The following is a 13978-nucleotide window of genomic DNA, read 5'->3' on the forward strand; positions in this document are numbered from 1 at the left end:
CAGCTCCTGCTGTCAACAGGTACTGTTTTGTCTTCAAATACAGAAACCGTAGAAACTATTGTTCACCCTGTCGCAGTTTTAGACCGTTTTACTCCTGTCGACCTTCACCAACTAATTTCAATAATTTCATCATCAAAATCATCAACCTGTATTTTAGATCCTATCCCGACTAAGCTGTTTAAAGAAGTATTACCTCTAATTGACTCTTCAGTATTAGACATGATCAATCTGTCTTTATCAATGGGCTACGTATCACATACCTGCCCATAGAAAAGTACTTATGGCCTTATTAAACTTTTTTAGTTGTGGGGGAGGGAAACTACAAACAATAATTATTTTTAAAATGTTTATTTAACCCAACAAGGATAACCCCATTTTAGTCCAGTTTTGTATTTCTGTATTTTCTGTATAAGGGGAAGACGGTTTTCTGTCATTATGTTTTTTAGACCTGGCGCAAGTTTTATGCCAAAAGCCATTGCCAGAAGTCATTTAAACTACCAATTTCTATCACAATATCATGAGATTTTGTGGCACGGTGGAACAGTGCCAACACTGTCGCCTCATAGCTAGAAGGTCCCAGTTCGATTCCCAATGTGGGCACTGGGGTCGTGTCCTCCACCATGCCTTCGGTGCCTGCTGCTTGAGGAAAGGGGCCTTTCTGTGTGGAGTTTGCATGTTCTCCCCACTGAAAACATGCAAGAAGATCACCACCTGACCAATGGTGACAAAGACACCGCTGTTGGCTGGCAGCTCCTGGTCTGCCGCGGTGAAAGGACTTTCCAGGATGGGCAAATGTGGAGAAATAATTTCACTAAGCATGGCGTGTGTGCTGTCTCCCTCCTGTAACATGTGTGCTGTGATTAATAAAGTAAAAATCTTAATCTTAATCTTAATCTTAATCTTAATGACCTAATATTCTCCTAATTTTGCTTCTGCTAAGGAAACTTGTAAATGCCGTCACAATATCACAGGTAAGGAAAGGACTCATCTATGTAGGAGTTGCCATTGCCTTCCATCACTGTATCACTGACCATTATGGACAAATCTACAACAAGCACACTGGAAGGATGGTGCTGAAGTTGAAGAAAACAGGAAAAACCACAGATAATGCCTCTTTGTTAAAACTTCCACAAGTTACAATTTCAAAATATTATCATTGTACAGCATTAGTGCTCTGTTTTTTCTTCTACTTGCTTCAGTATTCTCATTCTGGCATCTTGGTGTTTTGAAGTAGATGGAAGAGAGAGTAACTGGCTCAGTTGAAATTTCCCAAATATCGCTAAGGAGCCTGCTGCAATTATCCAATGGCAGAGGTGAATGTACATGCAAGATTGTAAAGACCAGCATGAGAATCATGTAGCAGCAGTGTTGGGAATGTTCACTTTCTACTTGAACTAGTTCAAAATTCAGTTCACAAATTTTAAAGTGAACTAGTTCAGTTCATAGATCATAATTCAAAATTTTGAACTAAGTTCACTGTTGGCTGCACGGTGGCGCAGCAGGTAGTGCGCGTGCCTCACAGCAAGAAGGTTGCCGGTTCAATCCCCAGGTCAGGCGGGGCCTTTCTGTGTGAAATTTGCATGTTCTTCTCGTGCATGCGTGGGTTCTCTCCGGGTACTCCAGCTTCCTCCCACAGACCAAAAACATGCTCATTAGGTTAATTGATGACTCTAAATTGTCCGTAGGTGTGAGTGTGAATGGTTGTTTGTCTTTGCATGTGGCCCTGCAATTGGCTGGCGACCGGTTCAGGGTGTACCCCGCCTCTCGCCCATTGTAGCTGGGATAGGCTCCAGCCCCCCGCAACCCCGAAAGGGATAGGCGGTATAGATAATGGATGGATGGAAGTTCACTGTTCCAAAAATGAACTAGTTCATCGTTCTTTTTTTCCATTTGTTGCTCCGAGCTATTATTTTTCAAAATTATGGCCACAGCCCATATAGAACCACAGACAGCAATTATTTTAGCAGTTTTAACACTGTAACTATGCATCAGAACATACCTTGAAAGGCTAGCTGGGTGCTTCAGTTCAATGTGCCGTTTCAGGTTTGCTGGGGATGTGACTGAAGTGTGGATTTTCTTTTTGAAAGCCAGCAGGCAGAGTTTGCACAGAAATGTAAGATTTTTCACATCCTCACCGACCTTGTCACAAAACTTGTTAAAATGATCATACGACACCTCCTTGCTGCTTTGTCGCCTACATGCTGCTTTTTGTTTTCATGATGCATGCGGTGGTGCGACACTGGTGGCTCGTGTTGCCAGATTGGGTGCTTTTTCTGCTACATATTAAAGCCTGTTTACGGTGTGTTTTAGCTAGGTTTTCGCCTGGAAGGGTCTATAGAAATCTGACACCCTATCGAACAAAGTTAAACTGAGAGAGTGTGCCGTTCACAGACACCACAATGAATGAGTTCATAGTAAGGTTCATCAGGCAGTAATACAGTATGTTCAGTTCACGTTCGCCCAAAATATGAACGAGTTCAGGCTGTGCCACTGTGTAGCAGTTCCATACTGCAGTGATACTAAATGAACAGCACAAAACAAAATACTTGAAGCCATGTTATTTTGGTTCTCTCAGGTGTTTTATACTTGCTTCTGGTGCCACCTACGTCAATACTTGCACCACCTGTGTCTGTAAAACCGCTTCATTCACAGCTGTAATACTCTCATGTATATCATCAAACACAGAATGACTGGCATTGGTCAACTGCCAGTAATTTTCACTTCAGAGACATCCTCAATATATCTGGTTTCTCCACTGAACAGATCACACATTCTTTGAGGGCAGGTGGAGCCTTGATAGCATCTTATCTGCATCTTACCTGTTTTGGTGTTTTCTGTTCTGTTCGTTTCAGTTGAAAGATTTAGGTAATGCTGATGGGTAAATGCAGACATTTTCTGCAAATATCTGACCAATGATTTGAATCTAAAGCAAACAGCCAACATAAAAACTGAGGACCTATTAAGGAGAAAAATGTTATTTAGCCATATTCTTGCCTCGACATTTTGATTCACTATTGCAGGATGTGTCGTTACACAGAAAACCAATCAGAGTGTGTGTGTGTGTGTGTGTGTGTGTGTGTGTGTGTGTGTGTGTGTGTGTGTGTGTGTGTGTGTGTGTGTGTGTGTGTGTGTGTTTACTAATCCCCGAGGCTGCATAATGATGACAGTCCACCAGGTCACCACAGGCTCTGTCAGTGGTGTGTTTCAATAATTCAGCACAACATCCCAATGTATTAAGTTGTTATTCAACTTTTACCTGTGATATACTGTGTCTAAGTTCACAAATGAAGGGCAGCATAGATAACGTAGAAGAGCAACATTAAAGTGTGTGTTGGTACATACCTCTTTCTTGTACATAGTAAGCGAGGTAGAGGTCAAGTTCTTTGACAGAGACAGAGATGTGTCGAGGCTGGACACAGAGGACTGGATTGGAGCACTGGCCTCCTTTCACCAGCCGCTCTCCATCTGTGCTTTCCAATGGGATTCCTTTAAACAGGATAACCATCACAAGGTCCAACCTCCACACCTTGTCAAATACAAAACAAAATCATTATTACCAAGAGACATAAATCTAACTCAATATACCAAGTGGAATCACTGCACCAATTCTCCATTTCATATGCACAATATGTTTTCATCAAATATTTTCAAGTAATCTATGCTGGCTGAGGTTTACCGTAAATTCAGAAGTACTTCTTAACCAAGCCTACATTTCCCATTCTAAAATGGGTCCACCTCTTGCCAGTGGTCACCTCCAAGGCACCCTGAACACACCTAACACCTTCTGAATAGCTTTGAACCTGAGCCCTTGCAGCTAGGCAGGGTCTGTTTAACACCAGAGGTGAGAGAGTGCTGCGTGCATTTCAAGTTCTGCCTTAAGTGTAGCCATACTGGTCACTTCATCTCCTGCCCCATACACCCAAGTAAAACTGGAGAAATACAGGTGAGCTGCGCAGATAAAACAGTTGCCTCATTGCTTCCCTCACTGCCCTCATCTCCACACTCTTCTGTTGGTCCTTGGCGGCCATATGGTTCATATGCCTTTGCCTCTGCCCCAATCCTTATTCAACCTGATGCAGCCTGCCAGTTCATCCTGGAGGCAGATGCTTCAGATACTCCACTGGTAACAAACTCTACCTTTGTACTTGGGACTAGGAGCTCCTCACTGTTTAGCTGGCCCTGAAGGCCCACTGGTTGGAGGGAGCAGACTAGCCATTAATAATGTGGACAGACAACAAGAACCTTGCCTACATCCAATCAGCTGAGTGACTGAACTCCCAAAAGATGGGTTCTGTTAATGGCAGATTTTAGCAAATTGTCACAACAGTTTTCCATCTAAGACACAAGTACTTAAGAATCTAACCTGCTTTACTGTTGCCCTGATAAAAGAGCAGCCAACAAACCGGCCGACTCTGCCCTGCTAATTGTCTCTTTGTTCCAGTCTGCTCCCAGGTTCTCCAATAGTCCTTACTACTCCCGGCTCACCTGTCATCCAGAACTAAACCTAACTACCCTTTCTACATCAACAGTTCACAGAGGTAGGCACACGATCCTGCATCTCCTCCTGTTCTGTGTGTGCTCAAAACAAATCATCCACGAAGCCCAGATCTGGTCTCCTTTATTGGAGATAGAAGCTGTAGGTTAGAAAGACATCATTGATTATTTAGCTGTGGAGAGATTGATCAATTAGAGTTCGATCATTACTCGATAAGATCCATGTGTATTGTATTTTTAAAGACATATTGCTCTCTACTTGTTGGTTGAGAATAATGAAAAATAAAGTTGTGAAATATAGCCCTCATCCAGAGACATGACTGTTGTCCTGTACATATGGCAAGTGTACCTTTGACCCATGACACAAACACATTTTGTAAAAAATTAAGAACTATGATGTAACCATTTGATTTTTACTCTCAATTTCACAGGGGATTAGGGACAAAGATTTCAAATCTAGGGTGAGAAAAAATAAGTGCCCTGCAACCATCAGGGTTTCATTTACATTCATGTACAGACCATGGTAAAGGGACTGGGCCATGGTAAAGGGACTGCTCTTTTCTAGTCTGACAACCACTTAAAGCACTTTTACAACACAAGCCTGCATTTACAAATTTACACACACATTTATATGATGGTAATTGGAAATTAACATGTACTCTTAAGCAGAATTTAGTTTACCTTGTCTGCTTGTCGGAGACAGTCTATGCGTCTCATTTTGCCTTTCTGGTCAGGGTTTGACAGGACACAGCATGCAGCTTTCTTCCCAGTGATTGACAGGACAAAGTCTTCTCTGCATTCAGGTCTAATGTCCTTTCTTAGCTTTGCCAAAAGACGGCTGGCCCACTTCTGTTTCACCTAGGAAGAGAATGGTATTATAAAGAGAGTTATGTCTATTAACATGTTGAATAATGCATTATACTAGCATATTAATAATGGTTTTAAGACCACTGACTAATTTGGGAATGTGTTAGGTATATTAATATGCTAATATGCTGAGTTTATCGACTTGATTTGTAAACCTAAATAAATGTTTATTTTTATTGTCTGCCACTCTATTCATCCCACCTCTGCCTTCTCCCCCAGCAGTTCGTCTTTGACAGCTCTCTCTTCTTCTTTAGTCATTCTTTTCTCATGTTTTTTGAAATATTTCCTTTTCCTGGCCTGGAGGTTGAACCATGTGTAGGCGAAGGCACGTACCTGGGGCAGCAAAGCCTCAATGAACGGATGGAACTCATCCTACATGATAGACAGACAGATAGACGTAAATACACATCATACAGTACATACATACAGTTACATAGTTATCAGTAACCAAACCAACTTCCTCATTTAGGGCATGTAATATGGGCTCTATTTTCCCAGCAGTATACCAGTATATAATCAGGCAACAATAGAGACTCCTCCTGGAGCAGCTCCAGCCCATGGTCAAGCCACTGTTGGACCCCCTCCAGTTCGCCTGTCAGCCACTAGGAGTTGAGGACACTATCATCTACCTGCTCAACCGTGTCTACGCCCACCTGGACAAGCTGGCGAGCATTGTGAGGGTCATGTTTTTTGACTTCTCCAGTGCATTCAGCACCATTCGTCCAGCTCTACTGGGTGACAAGCCCCCCTAGTGTCCTGGATTGTGGACTACCTGACTACCTGTGCGCCTGCAATACTGTGTGTCAGACAGAGTGGTCAGCAACACTGGGGCCCCACAGGGGACTGTTCTCTCTCCCATCCTCTTCACCCTCTACACCAGCGGTCCCCAACCTTTTTTACGCCACGGACCGGTTTCACGTAAAGCAATAATTTGACGGACCGGCATAGAAACAAATAAAAACTAATTATCAAAAATACAACTCAGTATTACCCTGAATGTAGTTGGAATTAGTGGGAGCCCTGCGCTTGTTTCTCTTCAATGAGAAGGCTTCACTGCCTCATTTGCGAGGCTTGGTGTGTGAGGATCACCTGAAGCGATAAACCTGTATTTTAAGTAGGACTGCTGATATTGTCTCTTAAATGCAGCTTTCTTTCTCTTGGCAGTTGTCGGCTCTTCTTCTTCTGTGTCATCATTTGGCCTTTTCTGCTTCCAAAGAAGCTCTCCATTTTACTAATTTTTGCTTGTGGGCTTACTTTTTTACTACCGCATCACGTGACCGAGACGAGTGGTTTGACGTGTACAGAGGCACAGGCGGATGCACCTGGTTTTCAAAATAAAACTTCTTTCAGACTCTGATGATCAATAAAATATTTTTTGTTCAGTCTCCGTGCGGCCCGGGACCAAGTGGCCCACGGACCGGTAGTGGTCCGTCACCCGGTGGTTGGGGATCGCTGCTCTACACCACAGACTTAAACTATTGCACAGAGACCTGCCATCTTCAGAAGTTTTCAGATGACTCTGCGATAGTTGGATGTATCAGCAAGGGCGATGACGATGAGTACAGGGCTGCTGTGGACAACTTTGTCACATGGTGTGAGCAGAACCATCTGCAACTAAATGTGGCAAAGACTAAATAAATGGAAGTGGAGGAGAACCAATGCACCTGTGACCCCTGTTTCCATCCAGGGGGTCAGTGTGGACATTGTGGATGATTACAAATACCTGGGGGTACACACTGACAATAAACTGGACTGGGCAAAGAAAACTGACGCTCTCTACAGGAAGGGCCAGAGTCGCCTCTATTTTCTGAGACAACTGAGGTCCTTCAACATCTGTCTGACTATGCTCAGGATTTTTTATGAGTCTGTGGTGGCAAGTGCTATTCTCTATGCTGTTGTGTGCTGGGGCAGCAGGCTGAGGATTGCAGATGCCAACAGACTCAACAAACTGATCAACAAGGCCAATGATGTTGTGGGGATGGAGTGTGACTCTCTGACGGTGGTGTCAGAGAGGAGAATGCTGAATAAGCTATGGACTATCATGGACAATGTCTCACACCCACTTCACGATGTGCTGGCCAGGCACAGGAGTACGTTCAGTGAAAGACTCATACCACCAAAACTAAGGACTGAACGCTACAGGAAATCACTCCTCCCTCTGAATGGCCCTTGGACTTTCACTTTCACTGTCTGTTCTGATGTATAATATACTGCTCTGTAATGTATATTTTCCAATTTCAATGTTTGCACATCCAATTCAATTTTGCACATTCAACGTTCAGTATATATAGTAATTCTAATATATATTTTCCATTTCAATTTTGCACATCCAACTTCAATTTTTGCACATCCAATTGCTCAGTATATATACTTGTTTTATTATTGTACATCTTATTGTGTTGTATATTTGTTATTTAAATATATCCTTAGTATTAATATTCTGTTTTTTTATATTGCCTTTATATATATATTTCTTTCTCATTCTTTCTTTCTATTTTATTCTAATTCTATAATTCTATCTTGAGTATGGTATACTGCCACAAAAAAATATTTCCCCTCAGGGATCAATAAATGAATCTGAATCTGAATCTGAATATGTGCAAATCAGTGCTGCATATGCACCAGTCTCTAAGCACTTAAAACTCAGGTGACCTACACAACAGCACAGAGGCTGAGTTATGTTTTTGCAGAACTCCAGCCTTGGTTTCTGACAAAACAATCGAAACTCAATATCCACTTCCAGTTCCAGAGTTTTTGACCATGTTACATACTCTTAATAGGTGAATGGGATTTGCACACTTGTCATGGAACTGTAGATGTTTAAGATGTCAATTCTGGGCACTTTTAGGACCTTTAGTCACAAAATATAATGAATGAATAAGGAAAACTGAGGACACTTGAGCTTGTGGACCTTGAGATACAATGATTTTGTCAAACTACTGTTTCCAAGGTCAAGAATGAATTTTCCCACTCAGCTATCAAGTTTTATTTTTAGGTTTTAGTCTACATTTACTCATCGTTTACCCAACAACTGCCTTACAGGATGGTAAAAACATTAACATGTTATTGTATATATCGTACAGACAGCATATTTTTACATCGATTCAACTGTAATCTGACAGGGACCAAGCACACTTGGTAGCCACTGAAGATAAAAATAAAAATAATCAATGTAAATATGTAAAAAAAAAAAACATTTCCCCCATAGGCCCGACCTTGTAGCCTCCCAGGCCAACCCAGGAAGCAGGATTTCTGATTTGCAAGTGAAAATGTATCTTCCTTTAAAACTGAGATATTGTTAGTTCTTATATGGCTATTTCACATTAAAAACATTTTAACAACATTCAATGACTGTATTTTAACTTCTAACACTGTTAATCCTTATGGAATGTGCGCTCAAAAAAGAGATCTTGTACACTATTAAAGCCTAAATTCCTTTGGATTGTAATAGACCACAAACATAATTACTCTTTTTACTACTAGGATGATGAAATGCTGCACAGATGGAAGGTATTGCTTATCACAGGATAGGTTGATAATGGTAAAAGTTCCTCATACCAACTCTGAACTGGGGAAAAACTGTTTTCCGCTACTATGCATCTCACTATTGGAATGAGCTGCAACACAGCTTGAAGTTAGAGACACTGCTTCTGTTTTACTATCTTGTATTTCAAAAATATTTAACATGTTTTTAATTAGTGTGGCTGTATATGTGTGTTTGCTGATTGTTTTGTGCAAATAATTTTCTTGTTTTGTCTTTTTTAATTCCTGAATAAATAACGCTGAACTAACTTAAATACACCTGCTTATCAGTGTCCAGTTTTAATGACAATTCAAAGTTCAAGTTATCCCCTCACCAACTAACAGCAATCAGGTGTGAGGTCTTGGGGTGCTTTCTTTAAATTTGTTTGGGTCAGTTAAAAGAAAACCATGGTGCATTTGCCTTATCAGTGAATCCACATGCTGATTGTGAACTGTTCAAAATGTATGCATATGCATGTGAGCACTGAGTCCCTCTGAGTACCTCCTGAGTCACAGTCACCCCTCGCTGCTTTAATTAAATTTTTCTGTCCGGTTACGCTTTCAAAGTAAAGCTTGCGGAGAACAATAATCGTTAGCATGTGGTGAATGTTGTGAGTTACACTTTGGTTACGTATAGGGAAAAAAAAAAAAAAAAAGATTAAAGGGATACCCAGTCCTTAAAAAGTGACAGCAAAGGGTCCTGACCGAACATCTGTATGTGATGAATTAGGAGTGTGAATGGGTTTGCTCAGGAGAAAGTACACGTTATCCACTAATCCCACAACACAAGGGTGGGGAACCTCCAGCCTCCAGGCCAAGTATGGCTTGCTAGATCTGGTAGAGGGCTGGTTATTCATAAATACAAAAAAAACAATTACTTTTTTCAGCAATAAAGAATATAACATAAAATGTTATATTCACACATTCTTCTCAACAGTCCCTAAAGGCAACATAATCAGAGCAGTTGATATCACATCAATGTATCATAGCGCCTGTCAACAAAATGTAAGAAGCTGTTGAGTATTGTGCTTTCCAAGAGAAATGGACAAACAATTTTTCCTGTTTTTGTTGAAGTAAAAGGCACTGTGTCAAAGTTAGTTTGTAGATACATGGTTGTAGTGATGATAAAGCCTAATATTGAGTATCATTTCAGCTATGAAAATGCTAAACTGGATGATATGTGAGGACAAATGTGCTTGGATACTTTACTGCTGATATAACATCTAAGAAGCTGAAACCTCATTCAGAGGGAGAATCTGCAAAAGAGTCCCTTATCGTTACTGTGGAGCTGCTAGCACTGGACAAAGCAGAACTGTTCCAAAATGTCACTTTGCCTGAAATAATTAAGATGATGGGAAAAAAGAGACGTGAAAACAGTGATAGGAAGTGTCTGAATGTTCAGCCTTCAAGGGGGACCTAGTCCCTCTCACAGCTGAACTTCAAGCTTCAGCTAGCATCTCAGCTCTCTGCATTCAAATGTGAAATCATTTGAAGTGAAAGTGCAATAGTGTAGGAAGTTCAACTAGAAGGGAGTAACACTGCATTTCCCTACTCTGCAACAACAAAAGCCTACTATAACATCTGAATATGCTGGTGAATATGGAAACTCCTTCACGCATTTTGTGAGAGGTTTCAGGACATGAAAACTAAACAAAAGGAACTGAACTATGGCATTTTATGTGGAGCTAGCTGATGTGCCTGACAACCTATAACAAGAAATCAAGACTGAATCTTGCAAAGACTCGGTTCCATCTGCTCATGGGTATTCAAGTATTGATTAATTACATTTATCATGTGTTTACTATCAGCATAATCACACAATTTATGTATATTCCTTTTACTGTGTATTTTATTTTTTGTAACCTTAAGTGAACAGCAGAATGTGTTGGTAACACGAGAGAAGGCTGAAACTATAATTGTGCCTTCGCATGCAATGGTGTCTGGTACCTAGTGACACAGGAGTATACTGATTTTCATGATCAGGAAAGTATCAGTTAATGAAGAAAGGCTGACACCAACACAATTACAAAACTATTCAAGATGGTGGTGCATTCACAATGTAAGGCTCAGCGTCTCACTAGAATTCCCAATATAGTTATTTAGTTATCCTACTGGTTTCAAGCCTGTTCGCTCATTACAGCTTTGTGAACACTTCCTGCACCAGACAGCAACTTTTGGATTTAAGATTTCAATGCACAAGCAGTGTATTTGATAAACTTCACTCCCCCAAAAGATCGCCAGGACAGCAAGACCGAGCGACTCAGCTATGCCGACCAGAAGTGACCGTTGGCTGCATCAAGAGCGTAAATGAAGGGGTGTGAAGCGCGGAGGTCTACGGACTACGCTACGCTAACACCGCACCAGCTACCGCTACCAACTATCTTCCTCGCCAATGTTTTGCCAAACAAAATGGATGAGCTACAACTTTGGATCACATAACAGAGGATGTTTATGGACTGCAACGTCATGATTTTCAGTGAAACAACAGCATCCCAGACAACGTGATAGAGAGGCTTACAAAAGCCACCCCCCTCCCCAACCTGGGACAGTCTGATCACCTCTCATTGTTCCTACTCCCCAAGTACACACCACTCATCAAATGTGTGAAGCCATGGGGATTTCAGCGGGTTTTGATATGGAGTAGACGTGTGTAAGGGGAGCTCCACCTTGACACCATTTGCCTCGCGCATAAGACATTTAATCATCTTTTAATGTGCCTGAAGTGAACTACAACATTTTAGTCAGGATGAAGAAAACTGTTATCAGGGAAAAGAGCAGGGCTAAGTCGATCTGGTGTGGATTCTGACACCCAGCATGGTTTGTGGTCACGGTCAATAACAACACCAGCACATTTACCACTCCGGCAAGAGTTCCTGACATGTGAGGCTGAGGGATGGGACGCAGCTGCCAGTGCTGCTGTAAGCCTGGGAACAGACTAATATCCCGGACACGTTATGTGATAAATGCTGCCACATTAAAGGATAGTGTAAGGTAACGTTTTTTCACAAGACCGCCAGCTCATAAGATATGCCCATGTTTAGATTGTGTGAGGATTAATACGTTTTATTCTCTTCTAAATGCTTGTTTGTGAAGCGGAGTGTTTTGTCTCCCCTGTTTGGAGAGAGATGGATAGTTATACTGCTAGTCTGAGCCACCAGCTGGTTCCCAAGCCAAGTTTTAACTTGGGATATGGAAGCACTGCTCCTGTGTTAATAGGGAGGGGTTCTGTGTTTGTTATGGGGCATTTTGTTCAGCACATCTGTCAGTTTAAATTTAATTTGAGTATGCCTTGCCACAGTCATGGAGAATGTTTTTATTTTTACATATACAGTAGATATTTTCTATGTTGGCTGATTTGAATAGACAAGCAATGGTAAAGTTAAAATAACTCATTGGAATGTAAGGGGGATGAACAGCCCACTGAAAAGGTGTATGTACATTTACGGGCACTTAAATCTGACATATATTTTCTCCAGGAGACACACATTAAAAAAACAGCAGCAAAAATACTTTGTCCCTCATGGGCTTCTCAGGTCTATCAATCAAACTTCAGTACAAAATCTATAGGTGTTGCAATTATGATAAGAAAAAACATACCATTTATCCACTCTCAAATGATTCCAGACCAGAAGGGCAGGTATATGATAGTGGGACTCTGAACTCCACACCGTTAATATTAGTAAATGTATATGGGCCCAATTTCGACAACCCGCCTTTTTTTCAGAACCTTTACAATGCTTTGCCAAATTTGTCGGATTCAAATGTAATCATGGTTAAAAGCGATTTTAACTACGTTTTAGATCCTCTGCTTGATCAAAAACACTCCCAAACCAGTGTATTTAGAAACAGTGGCACACTCAACAGTCTTATGCAATCTTATAATTTGGTGGATATCTGGGGGCTTCTCCACCCCACCACAAAGGATTTTTTATTTTTCCACAGTACATAAATCCTACTCCAGGATTTATTTCTTTTTGATGGATTCTAAGCTGCTACAGTCAGTAGTTGACTGCACTTAGCACAATATACTAATATCAGATCACGCTCCAGCCTCATTAAGTCTAGACTTGAACCACAAGAGAGGTGAACATGGCGTTTGAATAATACACTATTAAAAGATGAAGAATTTTGTGCCTATCTTTCTAGTAAAATAGAACTATATTTAAGCACCAATGATATGGGCTATTTAGATGATTCCACTCTGTGGGAGGCCATGAAGGCTGTCCTTAGAGGCCATATAATATTGTATGAGACAGTAGAGGAAAAAAAATCTAAGATTAACTGAATTTGATGATTAGTTGGCCAAGCTAGAAGCTTCATAAAAAACTGAATGTAAAATAGAAACACTTAATAAAATAACTGCTCTACGCTACACTCTAAGAAATGATTCAAGAACCCTGTAAATGTGACAGTAATATATAGGTATGCTTAAAAAAATGCTGAATATCATCATGATGAGTATTTGATTTGACTACATCAAAATTCATTAGTAAAAATCCAACAGGAATCTTTGTGTGAAATATTCATATCTAAATTAAGTTTATGTCTTTAAAATAAATTAATATGTGACTCACAGATTACATAGTTTAAATATTTTAATAATAAATGTATGTTTCAACAAGATTTTTGAGAATGCACTACAAATATCAATTAGTTTTAGTAAGTGTAATTATCAAACAAGTCAACTCAATTTAATTGGACAGTAACTTAACAACGTAAAAAAAAATCATGTAAGCGGAACCAAGTGACGTCATTCCCTGACGGTTGGGACAGATCTGAAAAAGATGAAGGCAGGCATGGCGGACGTGGCGGATTGAATTGAATGTCAACTTGACCTGACCATAAGTAGCTGATTTTGAACAAATGTATTTTTTTATGATAACATTCCTTAGTTACAGAAGCCAGACATGAACATGAAATATCAGTTTACAAACATTACTATTGCGACGAAGCCATTCCTCGCCAAAGCTAATCTACTTAATTGGCCTCGTTAGCATCTGAATGTCTAGGCCTTACACTATTTTAAATGCGTCATAGGCTTCTTTGAAACATTGTGTAGCTCTAACATGTTGTGGCATGTTTTAAGGTGGAGACA

At 40.6% G+C, this 13978-nt stretch overlaps 1 protein-coding gene across 8 annotated transcripts in view; it reads right to left on the reverse strand.

The window, feature by feature from the left end:
* Nucleotides 1-13978, reverse strand: part of nfic (nuclear factor I/C) — a 157225-nt gene that overhangs the window by 93492 nt on the left and 49755 nt on the right. For all 8 annotated transcript variants that reach the window (XR_011602101.1, XR_011602102.1, XR_011602103.1 and 5 more), the window contains exons 2-4: nt 5563-5733; nt 5176-5352; nt 3343-3526 (exon numbers count right to left, since the gene is read on the reverse strand). Coding sequence is in view for 5 of the 8 variants with exons in the window: in XM_070960288.1 (XP_070816389.1) it covers nt 3343-3526; nt 5176-5352; nt 5563-5733 (532 nt within the window). In the remaining 3 variants the exon portion in view is untranslated. The remainder of the gene's footprint in view (nt 1-3342; nt 3527-5175; nt 5353-5562; nt 5734-13978) is intronic.

Source organism: Chaetodon trifascialis, chromosome 4, assembly GCF_039877785.1.
Source record: "Chaetodon trifascialis isolate fChaTrf1 chromosome 4, fChaTrf1.hap1, whole genome shotgun sequence".
NCBI lineage: Eukaryota > Metazoa > Chordata > Actinopteri > Chaetodontiformes > Chaetodontidae > Chaetodon > Chaetodon trifascialis.